This window comes from Saimiri boliviensis, chromosome 2, assembly GCF_048565385.1.
Source record: "Saimiri boliviensis isolate mSaiBol1 chromosome 2, mSaiBol1.pri, whole genome shotgun sequence".
Taxonomy (NCBI): Eukaryota; Metazoa; Chordata; class Mammalia; order Primates; family Cebidae; genus Saimiri; species Saimiri boliviensis.
The window spans coordinates 63,400,729-63,414,107 of NC_133450.1; the positions used below are offsets into that span (position 1 = coordinate 63,400,729).

At 46.8% G+C, this 13,379-nt stretch overlaps 1 protein-coding gene across 2 annotated transcripts in view; it reads right to left on the reverse strand.

Annotated features, from left to right (window-relative positions):
* SLC24A4 (solute carrier family 24 member 4) overlaps nt 1-13,379 on the reverse strand; it is a 172,531-nt gene that overhangs the window by 8,822 nt on the left and 150,330 nt on the right. For both annotated transcript variants that reach the window (XM_010350554.3, XM_003939847.4), the window contains exons 13-16: nt 9,260-9,426; nt 5,091-5,205; nt 1,659-1,771; nt 1,198-1,263 (exon numbers count right to left, since the gene is read on the reverse strand). In XM_010350554.3, coding sequence (XP_010348856.1) covers nt 1,198-1,263; nt 1,659-1,771; nt 5,091-5,205; nt 9,260-9,426 — 461 coding nt within the window. The remainder of the gene's footprint in view (nt 1-1,197; nt 1,264-1,658; nt 1,772-5,090; nt 5,206-9,259; nt 9,427-13,379) is intronic.

The following is a 13,379-nucleotide window of genomic DNA, read 5'->3' on the forward strand; positions in this document are numbered from 1 at the left end:
GGATGCTGCAGGAAGGTCCTCAGTTTGACCTGAATAAGCGAGAGGGCTTCGACTTGCCCCATGAAAGGGTGAGTCTCTGGCCCAGCAGCACTGACTCAGGGACACACAGCAGCTGCCCTCATAGGACCGACCCGGCCCAGGCAGGCACGTCACTTCCTCCCGGCCGGTCAGAGGCATGTGGTCCTCCTTGCCCAGGCCTTCTCTAGAGACAAACGGGGGCTTTAGCTGGATGACCCCTGTGCTTCAGAGCGTGGCACCATGATCTTTCCCCCCACTTCCTTAGCACAATTTCCAAGCCTCCTATGGATCCCTGGCTTTGCAAATGTCTGTCTGAGCGCTCTCTCTGTCTCTCTCTCTCTCTCTCTCTCTCTTTCTCTCTGTCTGTCTCTGTCTATCTCTGTCTCTCTCTCGGTCATTCTCTGTCTCTCTGGTTCTGGCTCTGTCTCTGTCTCTGTCTCTCTCTCTCTCTCTCTGTGTGTGTGTGTGTGTGTGTGTTTGGGGTAGAGGGTTAAAGCACAGAATTATCCGACATTCCTCCCTGACTCTTCCATCCTTCCTTCCACTGCCTTCCTCCTTGTCCCTCAATCAAGGCTTCCTGGAGCTGGATCCCAGGAACCTCACTGGAGCATTGGGGGTCAAAAGTTATAGAACAGACCAACCTGGGTTCAAATCCTAGCTTTGTCATTGCCCAATTCTGTGACACCGGGAAAGTTAACCCCTGAGCTCCGATTTCTTCTGCAATGGGAATGATAATAGCACCTCCCTCATCGGGTGGTTGTAAGGAGAGAATAAAGTGATGCCACAGTCAAGTGCTCAGCACAGGCCTAGGCATGTAGGGGAAGGAGGCTTCGATGTGCCATCCTGAGGGATGTCACGCCACCCATTTGTCAGCTCAGATGGGCAGGGGAAGATTTCTCTCCTGATGGCACTAGAGAGGGACAGGGCCAGGCCACAGGAAGGAAATGCTGTTCGTTTCCTCTGGGGACTTCTTATCTACTCAGGGAAAGCACAGTGAGGTGCCAACGCTCATGGCAGAAACCAGACTTGGGTGAATCTGTGAACGTCTACATTTTCTTGCCTTTATCCTTCACTATCAAGGGAAGTGACAGGGGTGTTCTGAGTCACGTAAGTGACGAGGCGGAATCAGATGAAATCAAGTATGCATGAGGCATCTGTGTTGGAATTGTAAACACTCACGGTGAGAGCCACGGAGCCCAGCAACAGGACCACTGAATAGACCAGCCCCCGGCTATTGATCTTCACCTGGAAAATCAAACACACATGCCCTGAATCTCTTGACTGCTGGGAGCCAATCCATCCTGAAATCCCAGCGTGCCTCGGCCAGTGCATTCCCTCATCAGGAAAACACAGGTGTTTACAGGTGACCATATGGCCATGAAGGGCCAGGGAAATATGGATTCCAGTCAGGACCCTGCTCATTTGAGGGGTTGGCCTGGATGGGGACAGGCTCGCCAGTGGGCTAAGATAAGGAGTGGAAGTGTAGACATCCCTAGGATGCTCTGGAAGCTGTCATGGAAAGTGGGTGCCTGAGTGCCACAGAGAAGAGGAGGGCATCTCCCAGAGCCTCTGGCTGGAACTGAGCCAACACCACTATCCTCTCCGGTAAAACACATCTGTTCAAGGTGAGAGGAACTTACCGTTGATCCGTAATTAACAACCATGGTCTGCAGGCCCCATGGTACGCCAAGTCCTACCAGGATGTCAAACACGTTGCTTCCTATGGTGTTGGAGACTGCCATGTCCCCAAGACCTGCAGGGGACAATGACACATCTCTTTTATTAAGAGCGGGTCACGAGAAACCTATATTCTTTCTCCCAACTGCTCTATCAGCGCCATTCCTTGGAAAGGAATTCCTTCTTCAAGGACCTTACATTTCTAAAAGCTTCTCGTGAGGCCTGAGATTCGCTCCCTTCCTGAAGCCTAAAGGGGACTACTATGGGTTGACAGTGACCCTCCAAATTCAGATGTTGAATTTCTAACCCTCAGTACCTAAGAATGTGTCTTTATTTGGAGATAAGGTCTTTATAGAGGTAACAGGCTGAAATGAGGTCTCGAGGGTGGGCCAGTATGACTGGAGTCCTTATAAAAAGAAGAAATTTGGACACACGGGGAGAACGTGGGCAAAGATGAAGACAGCCAAGGACACAGAAGCAAGAGGGGCCCGGAACAGATTCTCTTTCAGGCTTCTGGCCCCCAGAACCGTGAGACAATACACTTCGGTTGTTCATGGCACCCGGTTTGTGGGAATGATGGCCCCGCAGATGCACATTGGCTCTTCAGGATCTCTCCTGCCAGGCTCGTCAGCTGAAGTTCTCCGAGGACTTCCGGCAGATGTCCCCCACCTCATGCTCACAAGCTCCTAGGTCAAGCTGATGCTCAGGGCTGGGACCACGCTTTGTGCTGGAGGCCTGGAGGGAGCCCAGGATATGGTGTCTTTGTGTTAGAGCACACGCTGCACGGCTTCCTGGTTTGTGGAGCAGACTGAACAGAGGTTCCTCCATCTTTCGTCATCAGGAAGCGATTTTTTTTTCTTTTTTTCTCCTACTTCTCCTCCTCCTCTTTCTTCTTTTCCTCTTTATTTTTATTTGTAATGAAGTTTCTCTCTGTCACCCAGGCTGGAGTGTTGTGGCACAATCTCAGCTCACTGCAACATCCACCTCCCAAGTTCAAGTGATTATCTCGCCTTAGCCTCTGAGTAGCCAGGACTACAGGCACAGGCCACCAAGCCTGACTTTTTTTTTTTTTTTTTTTTTTAAGTATAGACAGGGTTTTGCCATGTTGGCCAGGCTGGTTTTGAACTCCTGACCTCAGGTGATCTGCCTGCCTCAGCCTCCCAAAGTGTTGGGATTACAGGTGTGAGCCACATGCCCAGCCGGGAAGCTATTTTTAACCATGTTTATTGGAGTCCCTGTCAATCATATCAATGTTACCCTGAGGACAACTGCACACTCCACCTCTGGCCTCACCCTTCCTCAGTTTCTGTACTTGCACATTTCACTGTGGCCACTCTGAGATGGTGTCCTGCTTCAGAGCCCAGTCTGTCCCTTGGTCCTAAAAGAGACCCTCTGTTGACCTTCTTGGGACACTCCTGCAAGCCCATAAACGTCCAGCACCCTGACACCGCTCACAGCTCAGACTCCGGGCACAGCCATCTGAGCTGCACAGTGACCCCCCACTGTGTCCACCCAGCCAACCGCGACCAGGGATGAACTTGTCATCTGTGACCGCTGGAGCTGGCATGATGAATCCCACCAAGTTCATGTCGCTGAACATCGGTCGGGCCCCTGGTGCTCACCAGCTTTCCCTCTACTAACTGTCCTGGGCTGACTACCCTGTCCCCTTCATGTCCATCTGGAACCTGAGACTGTGGCTTTATTTGGAAATAGGGTCTTTGAAGATGTACTCAAATTAAGGTAAGGTCATACTGAACTAGGGTGGGTTCTAATCTGATGACTGGTGTCCTAATAAGAAGGAGGAAGTTGGCCGGGCACAGTGGCTCATGCCTGTAATCCCAGGCCTTTGGGAGACTGAGGCAGGCAGATCACTTGAGGCCAGGAGTTCGAGACCAGCCTGGTCAATGTGGCGTAACCCCATGGCTACTAAAAATACAAAAATTAGCTAGGGGTGGTGGCACATGCCTGTGGTCCTGGTTACTCAGGAGGCTGAGGCAGGAGCATTGCTTGAACCCTGGAGGCAGAGCCTGCAGCGAGCCATGATTGTGCCACTGTACTCCAGCCTGGGCAACAGTGTGTGACTCCATCACACAAAAAAAGAAGGAGGAGGAGGAGAAGAGGAGGGGGAGGAGGGAGAGGAAGGGGAGGAGGAAGAAAGAAGGAAGAAGAAAGGAGGAGAGGGAGGAGGAGGAGGAGGAAGTCTGGTTAGACATACAGAGGGAAGAATGCAGCGTGAAGGCAGAGGCAGAGATTGGAATGTTTCAGCTATAAGCCAGGGAGACCCAAGGACTGCAGTGAACACTGGAAGCTAGGAAGGGGCAAGGAAGGGTCCTCTCCTAGAGCCTTCAAGGGACCATGGCCCTGCTGATGCCCAGCTTTCAGACTTCTAGCTGCCAGTGCTATGAGACGATGAACTCCTGTTGTTTCAAGGCGCTCAGCTGTGACACTTTGTATGACTCCCCTAGGGAACTAACATGCTCACATCACAGGTCACCCAGTTAAATTCCATTCCCCTCAGCTGCTGTCCCTAACTGTCCCCATGCCCTGCAAGGGCCCTGCCTACCAGCAAACATGCTCCCACTCTTCCTTTCCCTCATGGTTTCTCAGGCCCAACTCACTAACCAGCCAATCAACCTTGCTTTATCTTGGAGGAATAAAATGTCCTGTCCCTCTTTCCAAAGCCAGCCTTTCTCTTCAGGCACTGTTCTCTTCTGTCTTCTGTGAGATTTCACTCCATTATTCACCTATCCCCATCCCTTTACTTTCAAACTCTGTGCTGCGAGGAAGATCTGTGGATGTCCATGCTGGGGTGCTTCCTCCTCGCCGGCAGAAAAGGAGAAGTCAGGAAAACCCACACTTGCTATGGATCTTTTGTTCCACCAGCAAAGCCCACACACTCATTCCTCCTCTTGCTCAGCCCATGCCACGTACGAAACCCAAAACAAAAACCACCAAACAAACCAAAATGTTACACATGTTCTAGAGGTCAGAAGAAGAATGGGGGAGTTGGATGTACAGGATACCCGTGCTTTGCCTTTCTGGGACCAGAACGTTTCTTGTTATTAGCTCATTTGCTGTATAAAGTCTGGGTTTGGCCTCTGTTCAATCTCACATTAACTGCTGATCTCAGAACATTTTTGTATAACCACCCTAACAAATTTACATAACCATCCTAGCAAAAGCTTCTAGAGAGAAGTCTGGAGGAGTTCATCTTGGTAGCTTTCTCTCCCTGGGGGGAATTGAATAAATGATGCTTTCTAGATGTCACAGTTTTTCTCCATAGCAGGACTTGACAACTGCCAGTCATAAGAGCCACAGCTTGGTCAACTGTACATCAGGCAGGGCTGAGGATGCAGCAGCCTGTGTGACTGTGAGGGCTGGGGCATAATCCGTACCTTGTCTTGCCACGATTAAGCTGGCCATGCAGTCTGGAACACTTGTCCCTGCTGCTAGGAAAGTAATGCCCATGATGACATCCGGGATCCCAAGTGTGTATCCGATAATAGTCACCTGCAGGATCGGGGTTGGAGACATGAACTCTCAACCAACAGTATGTGGACTAACAAGACATTCCTAGTATTAGAGACACTGTAAGCCTGGGAAACTGGGTTATTTTGGAATCAGTGGGGCTGCCTCTTTTTTTTAAAACCCTGAACTATGAGTCTAAGAAGGCAAAGGATGGAAGGATGGAAAGAAGGAAGATCTCATGTGTGCACATACCGTCCAGAGTGCTCAGGACCAGGGATGCCACACGAGTCCTGCTTTACCCTGGACTCCAAGCCTGGGCCCTCTGAGCCCCCCGAATCTCAGGCTTCAGACAGTGAAGCAGATTCAAATCCAGAGCCCCAGGAGCTGGTCTTGGCTCTGTCCTATCTGTGTGACTTTACAGAAGTCATGTCTTCTCTTTGGTCCTCAGTTTCTTCAACTGCACAAGTGTGCTGGGGAAATGGACAATCCCTTTCCAAGTCCCCTCCCTTTTGAAACTGACATTCAAGAATCATTCTTCCAAAGCCTTGGGGGTGAGAGCTATATTAATAAAAGGTGTAGGTGAAGGGGATGGACAGGTGGGGCTTCACTGCTCACTGGATCCTCACCAGGACATAGTGAAAGCAAGTGCGGGGTGCTCAGGCGAGCGGACCTTGCATAGGCAGAGATCAAGGCTACCATGGGCACTGCCTTCTTTACAGACTTTTAGTGTCAAGGCCATTCTACTCCCCCAAACTGAGGCTATCTGAAGTTCGAACCCATAGGTAAGAGTGCCCCAGTAAAGTTGTTCCAGTGACCCCAGAACCCTGGTTTAAGAAACAAGGGGCTGGACGCAGTGGCTCTTGCCTGTAATCCCAGTACCTGGGGAGGCCACGGTGGGCAGATCAGGAGGTCAGTAGATCAAGACCATTCTGGCTAACATGGTGAATCTCTGTCTTTACTGAAAATATAAAAAATTATCTGGGTGTGGTGGCACACACCTGTAGTCGCAGCTACTCGGGAAGCTGAGGCAGGAGAGTAGTTTGAGCCCAGGAGGCGGAGGTTGCAGTGAGCCAAGATTGTGCCACTGCACTCCAGCCTGGGTGACAGAGCGAGACTCCATCTCAAAAATAGAAAAGAAAAGAAAAGAAAAGAAAAGAAACAAGGGTGGGGCTTATAAATCAAGGTGGTGGGGGTTGGAGTGTCCTGTCTCACTGATAATTAACAGAACGGATTTAATCATACTGTTATTTTCTGTAACTAGAGAAGAATTTCACATATTTATTAACTTGATCTTCCCGATTCTCATGCCCACTAAAATGTCATAAAACACTTTCTTTACTTGTAATATTGTTTTGAAAATATACTCCGGTAAGAGAAATTACTGGATCCTTTCTTTAAAATGTAGAGATGGACTGGCCTTTAATTCTATTCAGAAAAATTAAAAATTGCAAATCTAGTTCACTGCAGGCACACTTTTCATGATCTCTGATTGTCATGTTTTTCTAGGGAGTTTTTGTTTGTTTGTTTGCTTGCTTCTGTTTGTTTGTTTTTTGAGACAGGAGCTTGCTCTGCTCTATAGCCCAGGCTGGGGTGCAGTGTACTGATCACAGCTCACTGCAGCCTCAACCTCTTGGGTTTAAGCAATCCTTGTACCTCAGCCTCTTGAGTATCTGAAACTACACCATGACTGGCTATTTTTTTTATGTTTTGTAGCCACAGGGTCTCACTATGTTGTCCAGGCTGATCTTGAACTCCTGGGCTCAATTGATCCTCCTGCCTTGGCTTTCCAAAGTGCTGGTATTACAGGTGTAAGCCACCATGCCCAGCATCTAGGAAGTTTACATAGTAACTAATTCCAGCTCTTCTCCCACATCCCCCATGTGGAGTGGGTTATGGGTACTTTAGTCTTCATCATGGAAGCATGGAAACAGCATTGGCTGCATCTCATGGTGAAAATGACCAATATTTACTGTTATGAGCATCCAGCCATGCTGCAATTCAAATCACAGTGCCTGAACAAGATGACATAAGACAAGGTTGAAATTGGGTCTAATGTACACAACTCTAATTCGACACAAGAAGGGCACTATAAGAAATCTCACTGCTCAGTGGCCAAACTGTGCATTATTCAGTGATGCACATGATCAGCCAACTGCTATCAGGTAATCACCCCAACTGGCTGTTGGTTTCAGTAAGTGGCTAACTACTGGATGCTTCTGACACAGTCTAACCACACCTGTTTCGAGCTGGGAGTAGGGTATGAAAGGGAGTGGTCAGGAGGGACATGAATGAGTTCCTTGCGGGGGTGGACTTGAATGTTAAAGTGTCCCCATGTCCCTCATTCAGCTGAACCAGGCCAGGATGTTCCAAGTGTGTGTGCCTTGGGCTAGGACAGATGCTGGGGTTCTGGAGGCTTGGAGCGGTTCTGCCCCTCCTGATACATGACTTGATTCATTCACTAAAACACAATCAGAGTCAGTCCTGAACTTCCTTCTGGGATACAGAGCTCTAAGCAGGTACCAGGAGAGAGGGAGCAGACTGGGGGCAGCGCCTTCTACCAGCTGGTGTCTCAGGGAGGCTCTGCTACAGGGACAGGGGGCTGCTCCACGGATAAGTGTAAGGACATTCACAGAGGCAGGGGCAGGTCCCTGATCAGCTAGAGGAAGCATCTGAGGCGCAGGAGCAGGCCTGGGATTGGGATTTCGGGAAAGCCCAGGCAAAATGGCTCCCATGCACTGTTCAGAACCCAGCAATGCTCTGGGAGGAATGGGGGAAGGCATGATTGGGTTGGGGAGAGGGAAGAGGCAGGATTGGCCAAGTGCCTAGAATGTGCTGGGCTCTCCTTCATTCTCCCAGTGGCCTTGTAAGAGATCCATGATCACTCCTACTTCAGAGAGGGGGTCGCCAGCTTCCAGGGTTTGCAAGAGGTAGGACTAGGATTCAGCACTGTTCTCATGTGATCCAGGATCCTCCGTTCCCCGCCAAACTGCATGGTTTCTCTGGAGTTAAGTGAAAGGTGGCCCCTGTGCCAGGATGGAATGCGTGCTGGCCCTGCTGCCTCTCACGTCAAGATCGCTTGCCTTCTCTGCTGCTGGTGTCAGCCATTAGGAAGAGAATAAAGTGACTCAATGCTAACCCCTAGGGTGTAAGGGGCTGAGAGTGAGCTTCACAATCAACCGAACTGTAGCCGTGCTGGAGCCGCTTCCCCCTCTTTGCTCCTGGGAATGAGGAGAAGTGGGAACCCTATTAGGTGGTATACAGAGAGTGGGGAAGGAGGCTCCTGCGGGACTTGACCCAACTCAGTCCAGTCGATGAAAGGTTTATATGGGAACCTGTCCTGTGTGGCCATGGGAGCTTATGAGGAGCTACATCAATGCCTCTCTGCCTGCAAAACTCCCATCCAGCGAAATCTGAAAAGTCCAGTGGCAAACTGAGAGGGAGCTTACGGTAGTAGTGGAGATCATGGGCTTAGGAGATCAATACCTGGGTTCTAATCCTAACTCTAGCACTCACTTACTGTGTAATCTTGGGGAAATTACTCAATTTCTCTATGCCTCAATTTCCCCCATTTGTTAGATGGGGATAATAATACCCATCCCTTGAGGTTGTTACGAGGATAAGAAAGAGTTTATATGAAGTGCTTAAACCAGCATCCAGCACATCAGTTGGAGGAGGAGCCCTCCTGGGCGGAAGCATAGAACAAGCTGCCTTGTGTCCAACCTCATCTCCCTCAACTCCAGTCTCTCCCTTCACATTCCCTTGGGACCCTGGAAACCAAGGGCACTTGGCGATCAGCCACCTGTCATATTGCTCTGCCTATAGCCCCAGAACAGTGTGATTTAGGGTGCCCAGGCAAATGTTGGTCTCCTCCCCTAACCCTTGAAGGCAAGCACTGCGCTGTGTCTTTGCATCCCAGGTACCTGGCACAGAGTCATGCCCCTCAGCCAAACCCTTTTCTACTGAGAAATATGCTGTGGTCAGTGAGGCCAGTGACTTGCCCGAAGGTGGCACTGCAGTACCTGTGGTTAGCTTTGAACCCTGCTCCCCACCTCTCCCGGGCTGTGCGCACAGCCCACCCCCTGCTCCCCACACTCACCAGCCACACCATGATGTAGGAGAACACAGCAATCCACAGCGTGGCAGTGATGAAGGTGACCATGAAGAACTTCTCCCAGCGGGGCTTGCTGCAGTTGGGAATGGTGACGCACAGGAGGAAGATGAGGGGCCAGGTGAACACCCACTTGACTTTGTCCCCTCTGGCCTCTGCAGTGGGGAGGGGCAGAGAGAGAAAGGAGGGGGAGAGAAATACACTGGGTCACACACGTGCCGGTCTACCTGTCAGTTTAGTTTTCAAGCTAAGTAAGAGAATGCCACTGATGTGACTCTACGCAACTGACCTTGCAGAATCACGGACCTCCATAATGTCACCCTGGAAGTGGCAGGACAATTCAGAAAGTGTTTGTTGCTGGAATCACTTCAGTCATTCCAAATCCTTCATTAGACAGGATAAGGAAATTGAGACCCAGAGAGGGAACAGATTTGTCTAGAGGAGGATCTGGAATGGGGATGTGAACCATGGTTGGGCTTTGGAATCAGACAGCCCTGGGCTGGAAGCCAAAGGACCTTGAGAATCTCAGCTCCACTTCCTCCTCTGTCAATAATAGCTTAGAAGTAACAACAACAGGGCAGCAATAATTGACACATACAGCGTTTGCCATGTGCAGCAGGCACAGTGCTCAGTGCTTGCATCTTATTGGTTTCTTCGTCTGTTAGATGAGAAAGTTCTCTCTTTCTCGATTGTTGCAAGAATGATGTGACAGAGTGTACGTAAAATACCCAGAGCACAGGGCCTGACACACAGTAGGTGCTCTGGAAATCTCCGCTCTTTTGTCCCAAGGTCCTATAGTCAAGACAGGCACAAGACTAAAAGGTAGGTGTCCTGGCTTGCAGTCCAGATCTCATTGGCCCCTACCAAGGGAATCCACAAACAGTTCAATGGAGGAGAAGAGGCCTCATAAGCCACTGAGTGTAAGCATAGTTTCCTTAATAAGCCATTGAATATAAGTGTGTACATGCAGGTTAAAAACTGGCCTGCTCGTCAATGAAACGGTGGAGGGAACACCTCTGCAATTTTATTTTTTATAGAAGCAATGAGAACAATGGCAAAAAAGTTGTCAGAATCACCTTTTTCCCACCTCTGGAATTAACCTAGGGTTTGCAGCCATCCAGGGAATGTCTATTTAAAAAAATCAGTTGGACCTTAGTAAGAACAGTGAACTCTGTGGAGTTTTAACTTTCCTTCTTTTCATTCCTTCTTGCCAGGTCTGGAGTAGCCTTGAAATACAGCAGCACGCAATCACAGAATGAAAAACAGCAGGCTAGCAGCCACCAGAGGGGGCAGAACGAGGTCGGAGGACCTCCCAAGTCCGTTCCCGTAGAGTTGTTATTATCTGACCTGTCTGGTGGTTTCCTGGAAGACTCCATTTTCAAGGCTGTCTTTATTTTACCAGAATTTGAGCTCATCCAGTGTGCACAGCCTTTTTCTTGGAGGTGTTTGTCGAAAACAACTAGAGGCAATTATTAAATCATGTTGCTGGAAATGGCAGATGGCAGCTGGGACAAACAATAGGTTAACCAAAAAGCATAAAAGGAAAAGCTGGGGAACGAGGCATCTACAGCGGACTTTGAAGAGCTCCTAGATATCTCTGGGAGTCACCTAACAGAGCATGAGCAAGCACAGGGCTGTGCCCAGGGCTCTTCACATGCTCAGCAAATACTTGAGACTGCTGTAAGCTTTCACCTCTGCCTAAATTTGAGGCTCTGTGCAACTAAGAAGGAAAGCCTACCGCAGAGTTGTAAGCTACCTGCCTGAGTGTTGGAGGATGCCCCAAAACACATAGAGAGGCCCTGGGCAAAGACTGGGAGAACTGCTGGATCCAGGAATCTGGGGAAGTCTCTGTCTAATCATTAGCTGACCTCTAGGCTAACCTAGCAGAGACTTAAGTGGCCACACACAACCAAGAATATGAATTTGACAGAATTCGTTTAGAAAACTCACTAAACAACAATAATAAAGAATAACAACTACAAACCCTAGAACGGGACATAATCTCCTTTGAGGCTCTGTACAGATAAGGTAATCTCCATGATATAATCTCCTGTTCTCCAGATACGATGTAGTAGAAGTAGAAACCGGCAACAGAAGGAAAGTCGGAAAATTCACCAATACATGGAAATTAAATAACAATGTACTCCTAAATAAAGGATCAAAGAAGAAAGCACAAAAAATTAGAAGATACTTTGAGATGAATGTAAAAAATGTAACATGCTAAAACTTATGGGATATAATGAAAACAGTACTTAGAGAGAAATCTATACCTGTAAAATACCTATATTAAAAAAGGGAAAGATTTCATATCAATGACCAAGTGTTTCTCCTTAAGAAAAATAAAAGAAGAAGAGCAAATGAAGTCCAAAGAAAGCAGAAGGAAGGAAAAAAAAATCAAAGTTAGAGTGAAAATAAGTAAAATAGAAAATAAAAAACAGTACAAAGAATCAAAGAAATTGCAAGTTGGCTCTTTGAAAAGATCAATAAAATTGACAGACCTTTAGCCAGACCAAGAAAAGGAGAAGACTCAAATTACTAGACTCAGGAATAAAAGAGGGACATCATGTATGTTACAGAAATAAAACAAACTAGTCGGGAATAATACTTTGTTTTGGCACAAGAACAATTATGTGCCAACAAATTAAGACAATCCTAATAGAGAAAGTTCTACAAAGGTACAAACTACTGAACTGACTCAGAAAGGAAGAGAAAATCTGAATAGATTTAAAACAAGACATGGAAATAGTAATTTAGAATTTTCCCTTAAAGTAAAGCCAGGACCAGATGGCTTCTACCAAATGTTTAAAGAAGAATTAACGTGACTCTTTCACAAACTCTTTCAAAAAATAGAATAGTAGGGAACATTTCCCAATTTACTCTATGAAGCCAGTATTACTTTGATACCAAAAGCAGACAAAGACATCAAGAGTAAAGAAAGCTGCAGACCAATATCCCTTATGAATACTGATGCAAAACAAAAATCCTTAACAAAATTCTAGCAAGCTGGAATGCATATAGAAAGGATTATACACCCCCACCAAGAGGGATTTATCCCAGGAATGAAAACTTGATTTAACATATACAGTTCAATCAATGTAAAACATTACATTAATAAAATAAAGAATAAAACTACACAATCCTCTAAACTGCCACAGAAAAGACATTGGACAAAATTCAACACTCTTTTATGATGAAAACACTCCACAAACTAGGAACTAAGGGAACCTTCTCAATCAGATAAAGGGCATTTATGGAAAACCCACAGCTGACACTTTTACTTAACGAGAAAGACTGAAAGCTATTACAACCCTTCCCTACCCACCCCACTGCAAAATCAGGAACAAGATGAAGATGTCTAACTCCTTCAGCACTGAATTAGAGATATATCCAAGAAAATTAGGCAAGAAAAACAAGTAAAAGTAATTCAGATTGGAAAAGAAGAAGTAAAACTATCCCTATTTGTAAATGATATGATCTTGTATATAGAGAACTCTATGGAACCCAGAAAAAACTATTAGAACTAATAAACAAGCTCAGCCAATTTGTAAGATATGTAATGAACATACAAAAATCAGTTGTGTTTTTATACACTAACAATCCAAAAACAAAATTAAAAAAAACAATTCCATGTACAATACCATCAAACATTTAAAAACCTAACATTTATGTAACAAAAGTAGTATAAGATGTGTATGCTGAAAACTACCAAACATCATTGAAAGAAATTAAAGAATACCTAAATAAATGAGAAGAAATCCTGTCTATGAATTGGAAGACTTCGAATGGTTAAGACAGTAATATTCCTCAAACTTTTCAATGCAATCCCTATCAAAATCCCAGGTAGCTTTTCTGCAGAAATTGACAAGCTGAGCCTAAAATTCATATGAAAATATAAGGAACCCCAAATAGTCAAAACGATCTTGAAAAAAGAACAAAGCTGGGAAATGTACACACTGTGATTTTCAAACTTGGTACAAAGCTACAGTAATCAGGAGAGACTGCTACTGGAAGAATGGAATGAAATTCTGAGTCCAGAAATAAACCCAGACATTTAATATCTTGATATTTGACAAGGGTGTCAAGACAATTCAACAGGGAAACAATAATC